Below are 7,238 nucleotides of genomic sequence, written 5' to 3' on the forward strand. Positions count from 1 at the left end.
AGACAGATGAGCCCAGTTCGTCTATTTGGGCCGGATTTCACTTATTTTACCATTGTATTAAATATTTGGTTTTTGTTGTTGACGTTGCACTATTAGAGAAAAATGAGACGAAGATACAGCGTGCCACAGCCACATTGAGTCAGGAGGCAGACAAAATTGGCTTCACAATAACCGCTGCGAAGTCGAAAAAGTATGCATGTATATAATACAGCCCAAACGCCAAAGTAATTGTCGAAGCACAACGATTGTAAAAGGTCGAAAGTTTTACTTGGTGGAAAGTGTTATTTCCCAGAAAGGTAAGGAGAAAGTGGATGTGAAGTTCTGCATTGGAAAAGTAGCGACTGTCTTCCAGTGGACGATAATCACCTTTTATCTCTCTCAGAACGAAATTCCGCTTGTTCACCTCCATCGTGATTTCAATAACTAGTTACGCTAGTCTTCAGAAAACACAAATAGAAATCTAAATGTCTTCCACATTGATGCTTATGATGAATTCTAAAAAAACCGATATTTAGATCATATAACCAATTAAGAGTGAGATGTGACTCAAAAGAAGTGAGATGCGTAAACTTCATAGCATTATCGCTTGTAGAAGAGAACAACTGGCCGACCAAATTTTACTTATGGAGAATAATAGGGCAGCCATAAAATGGATTTTCCCTGGTGACAAAAACGACAATGCAGAGACTCCAGATGTAATTGGCATGGAAAAAGCTGAAGTGCTTTCCAATGATCGAAACTGATGTAAGATAATTGCTGTCTAGTATGCTACTTATCATTAGAGAAAGTAATTCTACTACAACCACCACGATAGACAAATAAAGAACTTTTAACCTGTTGTTCTACAATTTTTAAAAATAAGTGTGAGAGGAAAATTTCCTACTTGACAACAAATTAATCAAATACATGTATTGAAAATAGCATAAATGATAGAAAGAATAACAGGAATAAAAAGCAAAGCATGAAAAGCCGTTTCTATAGCAACAAGTATAACAATTTTCGCAAATGTGCAAAGAAAATATACATCAGAATATAAAATCAATATTCCTATTCCCGTGGTCAATGATCCTTGAAATATTGGAAAACCAATACGATACAGAGAATCTTTTAGTTTTTCGTTTGGTGTTTTGCATTGTGACATGACATAAGCATACGAAATATGAGCAGGATAATTCACGCTAAATCCAACACACAGAATAAGACTCATCATTGATATAATATCCATGTTGACTCCCCAAATCGACATATAACCTAATGTTTCTACCATTGCAGTTACGACAGATATTGCAACAGTAATTGCGACTAATAAATTCGGTACAAACAAAAGAAAAACTGATGTTATCAGTATAGCAGTAATCCAAAATAATTGTTGAATCATTTCTCCAATGATGATCCCTTGCTCTATAAGACCAGACAAAACACAATGCACAAGAACAGAAATTTCGAAATTTTTAGCAAATTTCCATAAATCTCTTAATGTATCCCTTTCTGTGTGAGAAGAATTCAAGTTTTTTCCCATAATAAAAAATCTACTGTATAGGATGTCAGTTTTGTTGCTGTTAAAGACGACGTCATTAGACAGTGATTGAGCAGCTCGGATATTAAAGAACACATCGAGAAGTCCATCGATAAAGTCCTGCTTTTTTGACATATTGTAGCCTTGTAATGAAAATTTTGCTACGGGACTTCTCTGAAATTCTTTATAGAATTTCAACCACGATACTGTGTAATCTTCTCCAGCTATATTTGGATGTTTCTCGAATTTTTTCAACAAAGTTTCTATGGATTGTTGTACCTTTATATCCGAGTAATCCAACGTTTCATTAATAATAATGTGAAACGGATAGGAATAACGTCTAAAGTACTTATGAACAATTCTGTAGCTTTCTGTAATTAGAGAGTCTTTTGCAAATAATTGTTCATACTTAACGCCATGTTCCATATAAAATAAGCTCCATATTCCGAATGATAAGTTAATAATGTAAATTATAATAATACTTATCTTTACTACTGGATTGGAAATTATCTTTCCTAATGAATCTCTAAAATGTGCCATAGTAAATTCTTCTTCTTTGTAGTTATTACTCTGGTTATGTTCATCATATTGTTCTAAAATGAAAAAGTTTGAAATTTATATATGAACCAAAACATACTGTAATTTTCAGAAATTTTATATAAAATTTATTATACTATTTTCTAAATTTTCAATAGGTAGTAGACTAAGAGATTTCGGTTCAAGCTGATGTTTCTAGGTAAAATTCTTTACATTTGTGGGTGATTTAGGCCGATTCTGTGTTAACTGTAGAACAGGGGTGTCCAACTTGCATCTTCGCAAGGAAAGTTTCAATGCTGCCTAATAAATGTGTAAACAACACCGACAAATGTTTTTATTTATTTCAACGGCATAAACTCGAAAAGAAGTTACACAGAGCCGTAAACCTTTATACATATTTTATTTTTGAGTGGAAAAGAAATATTTTCAAATACTTAGATATTTGTGAAGCTACATTAAATAAAGCTGGAGTTGTGACTCAATATTTATAGACCCCAATTCTAGCAAAGGAAAGAAAGGACAAAAGATAAAGTTTGGAAAATTAAGGGTCAATACTTGTATAATAGGTCTATTTAACCTTTCTGACTACTTTTTATCCTTTGGCCTTTCTTTTCTTTTTTTTCGAATTTTGGTCTATAATCGTTGAGTCCCAACTCTAGCTTTATTTAACATTTCTTCCAGAGTTTCAAGATTTGGCTATTGGTGCCAAATTTGGTACCCTTTTTATAGATCGGTGAAAAAATATCATTTGGCGCAATGGCTACTTTTTGGACTACATATTATATATAAAAATATTCTAAAAATTACATAGAAAATTATTTAAAAATTAAATATAATATTTCGATAAATTTTTATCAAAGCTATAAATCAAAGAAAACAAGGAACAAATGTATCCTGTGATGATAGTCAGTTCCTGAGAAAGATTTTTTCTCCCGTGACTAAAGGGCTGACTAAACCAAAAAGATTCACCATGACACCCAGTCAGATGATATTAATTCTTAATCCCTATTGGAGGAGAAAAATGGTATAAATACAGGATATGCGCCACACTCCGTGCACATTGCACATTGCACATCATCCAATATCCTCTTATTATGAATGTGTGTCATACTACCAAGGATTGAAACTTCCTCCCACCAAACAGAATTGGGAAAAGTCAAGTTATTACAGAGGTAATATAATAGCGTTTATAAACTCTTTTTCTCATATCTCTCATATTAAGAACAAGATAGTTAAGATAGATTTAATGTTGGAATAATCTGTTTGTAGACTGATTTTTTTTATTTTATATTATTAAATGTTGTTATTCCTTTTCTAAACTGAGTGTCTTTGGTTTTTTCATGGCCAGACATCATATTCCTTTATCTATGCATTCTACACTCGAAATAANTGTTGGACACTATAGCAAAACAAATCACGTTTTTGTAAAGGTCCTATTAAAAAATTTGTTACTAAATTTATGTAGACATCACTGTTGGAATGGCAGAGAAACATGTTTCATACCCGCAGATAGAACTTTAATTAAAATTTTTTAACACTTAAATAGAGGAATACATCGAAAAACACAGTAATCATTTTAATTAAAGAGGAAAATAACAAAAAAAATTTCATTGCAGCATAACTAGTGTGAAAAGTTTGTAAGTAATTATAGTCTTCATTTATATGTTTCAAAGCTTTCTAGTAGATCGAAAAATGGTTTTATCTTTAGTAAGAGAAACCTGTTAACCATTTCAAAGCAAAAAATGCCGTAAGTGTCATAATTTTGAAAGTTCATTGTTCGACAATTGCTGAAACTGTAAGACATATGCATTGTGACTATTCTGTTTTTATTTGTATACGCTGTTTTAATATATTTTTAATCTGTTTAAAAAATTATAAAGCCAAATCTCAATAAATATCTACAAATTGGATAATACCATTTTTAGGTATTCACCACCATGCTTTCACTTATTTGTTTATTCCAGGTCTGTGGAGTCGAAGTCGGAGTCGGAGTCGTGGAGTTTTGGCGTTTTAGCCGGAGTCGGGGTCGGAGTCAGAGTGGTCAAAAAATCCGCCGACTCCGACTCATTTTTAATTACCAACTTGTTATGTATATAGAACGGAAAAGTATTGGAATCGTGTGAAATTTGACCCTCCATAATTTTTTTTTTGCCAATATACACGTTTGGAAACCTCCCGAAGCCCTCAAAAAAGTCAATAAAAGGGGAAAAGTTGTGTGTGTGTGTTGGCGTCTAATTAATTTAATTTTTTTATTTTCTGTTCTGAGATATTAAACAATATCTCACAATGGGCAAAGTTTAAGAAACGAAATGTGGCACTGTAGCTTGCGTATAAAGGGGCATATTAATACTATTAAATTTTGGTTCTTAATTAAAGGTCGACAGGGTGAAGACATAAAAGGGGTCATGTGTCATATGTCTTAATGAATATTTTACTTGTTATTAGCGTTCAAAATTAAAAAACATAAAATAAAACTCGTCTCTACCCTCAAAGTAAGCTTTTTTGTCATTTTATAATAGTACAGTAGAACCCGTTAAGATGTTGTAGCTTAAGATGTTAGAATGTATATGGGGACACGATTTAGTTTAACCACTTTGACTTAAATAACTAACTCCTGTGTTAAACCATCCGACTCGTATTCTGACTACTCTGACCACAGAAGGCTTCAAACAGGTGAAAGAATTCATGCCCCCCACACAGTCTAACATCCACACATATAGGAAAAACCTCGAATCTTTAACTTAATTAACTCGAAATTTCAAGGTGTTCTCAGTCCAAAAATGTAAAAATTTAGGAGGGATCATTTTTTGACCGAGCGTTACACTTTGTTCCTCTGTTATATATAACAGCCGAATGGTAAAAATTATCAAATACATATTTATATATTACTTAGAGGAGTCTTTTAGCTTTGAAATAAAATGTTTCTACGTTCTATCTTTATTAGAACTCTATTTATTGGATCTTTTATTTTGGGGTCACGTGATGACATCAAAATTTCCGGGTCTTTCGGTAACAAGTCCGCCCCTGGTCGGAGTCGGGTTGGTAGGGAAAAGTCGGAGTCGGTGTCAGAGTCGGAGTTGGAGTCCGTAGATTTTCACGCGACTCCACAGCCCTGGTTTATTCTCTGTATTGTTAACATTTTATCATGTTTCGGACATATTATGATTTATATTATACCAACATTCCTAACGGTAACGTACGTATGATTGTTATTTTGTACATTTCCATTAATGTGAGGTAATGTATAAATGGGATGTTCAAAAATAATCTAGATATCTACATCGAGAAACGAAACTTCTCGAGCTCAATGTAAAAAGCAATATCAATATAATAAATGAAATGAAAAAGAAAACGAAAATCGACTGCAAAAATATATTTCTTTGTACTGTACATATTCTGCATCATGAAATTCTATGCAACTTCTTCCGTTTTTCCTGTGATTTTTAAGAGTGTGTGCTTTTGCTCGTCATGTGGGCATTGCTAGTATGTCTCATAACTGAGAAAAACCTCATGTGACAAACTCTGTCTACTAAAATATACCAAATTTATTCAAGTTATTTGGTTAACTCATCCCATATGTTACTTTTTAGAATACACATCTCCTAGCGACAAACATTTTTATCCAGCAGAATCAATGCGCGATAAAATATAAATTTTATATTAATTACAATTTTTGTAGTTCAGTATAATGCAAAACACCATAAGAACATTAACATTCTATGTCTACTTCAGATACAAGCATATCAACTATCTAAACTACATTTATGTAACAAAAAATTCAGATAACAAATATCTCTGTAATCTAAAAGTATCACTCAAACATCATCTTTTATATCAAACATAAAGTAATTAATTTAATGAAAAGTTATCTTTCGTTATAAAAGAATTCCAACTTACCACATCTAACAAATTTTCTAGAACGAAGATTCCGCTCTTCTCTATATCCACTCATAGCCAAGCATCCTCCGAAAAACGTTATCTGATATACAAAATTCAAAGCGACACAAGTTGCAGTATAATAACTGAATATTCGAATGAAGGGAAAAGGAGCCATCATCCCGATGCAGTAGGAAATGAAATTAGTTAGTGAAGTCAAAGTGATGGAAACTCCTGCTTCTCCATATGTTACTTCCATGCGTTTTTCAACTGCATATTTGGGATCAGAGATTCTCCAACATGCTATTAATACGAAAGCATCATCTATCTCGGTAACTGAAATATATGCAAAATTTTAATATATCATCGTTATCGCTTACGTACATTGCAGCGATGTTGATTTACTTACCAAGAACTAAGAATGGTATCGTAGCATTCCAGTAAGTGAATTCAACACCCGACGCAGCCATTAATCCAAAAGACGACGATACAGCCAGGCCAGCGTTGATTACACTTGCTACACCAAGAAGAGGTTTACTTTTCACCCAGCTATTGCTCATATTGAGAAATATCGAAAGTACAATCATAATTGCGACTAAACCTCCAATTTTAGGTTTAGTTCTATCAAATTCTTTTCGAAACTCTTGTTCCATCATTGGAGCAGAATTTCCAACAGCTTTGATATACGAAAAATTATATTTTTGAATTGTGTCATAAACTTGAGCTGACCATTTTTTAAATAATTTGTTTTTTACTTGATTTTTATCATCAGTTGCATATAATAACATAACAGCATTTACTTTATCAACGAAATTTTGATTATCTTCAGAAACACCTCCTAAATTAAGAAAATAGGCTTTATAAGTGAAAGACAAGAGATCTATATCCACAGGATACTTTAGCTTTTTTCTTTTTTGTAGTATGGAATCAATTCCCACTTCTGATATTACTTCGATAATAGGATTTTTAAAGCACTTTTTGTGTATACGTGTGCAGAGATCTGTATATTGTATTGTCTTTTCGTCTATTTCTAATGTTACATTCTCTATGATTTCGTCGACCAATTTCACTTCTGAAAGTATATTTTTTTCAAACATGTTTCCTTCGTTTTTTTTCAACAGGTATATTGCCAGAGTGTTTGGTAAATCAATAGTTCTTAGCTGATCAGAAAATTGAGATGAGTTATATGAAAATGTATTGTCTAGGAATTTCTTTACTGTAAAAAGATTTCCTGTATTGGCAGTTATTATATCCTTAAAGGTCTTACTGGTAGTTAATGTTCTGACAAATATGGAGAGAGTAATTGACA

The 7,238-nt window shown here is 32.5% G+C and overlaps 1 protein-coding gene across 1 annotated transcript; it reads right to left on the reverse strand.

Moving 5' to 3' along the window:
* Positions 1-898: 898 nt before the first annotated feature.
* LOC111639766 (patched domain-containing protein 3-like) lies at positions 899-7,026 on the reverse strand. Its single transcript, XM_023385704.1, has 3 exons — positions 6,339-7,026; positions 5,951-6,265; positions 899-2,109 (listed from the first exon to the last, which is right to left on the reverse strand). Exons 1-3 carry the CDS (start codon positions 7,024-7,026, stop codon positions 899-901), a joined length of 2,214 nt encoding a protein of 737 aa, XP_023241472.1.
* Positions 7,027-7,238: the final 212 nt, after the last annotated feature.

This window comes from Centruroides sculpturatus, unplaced genomic scaffold (genome assembly GCF_000671375.1).
Source record: "Centruroides sculpturatus isolate CEXI.00-Female unplaced genomic scaffold, Cexi_2.0 scaffold1247, whole genome shotgun sequence".
Classification (NCBI taxonomy): domain Eukaryota; kingdom Metazoa; phylum Arthropoda; class Arachnida; order Scorpiones; family Buthidae; genus Centruroides; species Centruroides sculpturatus.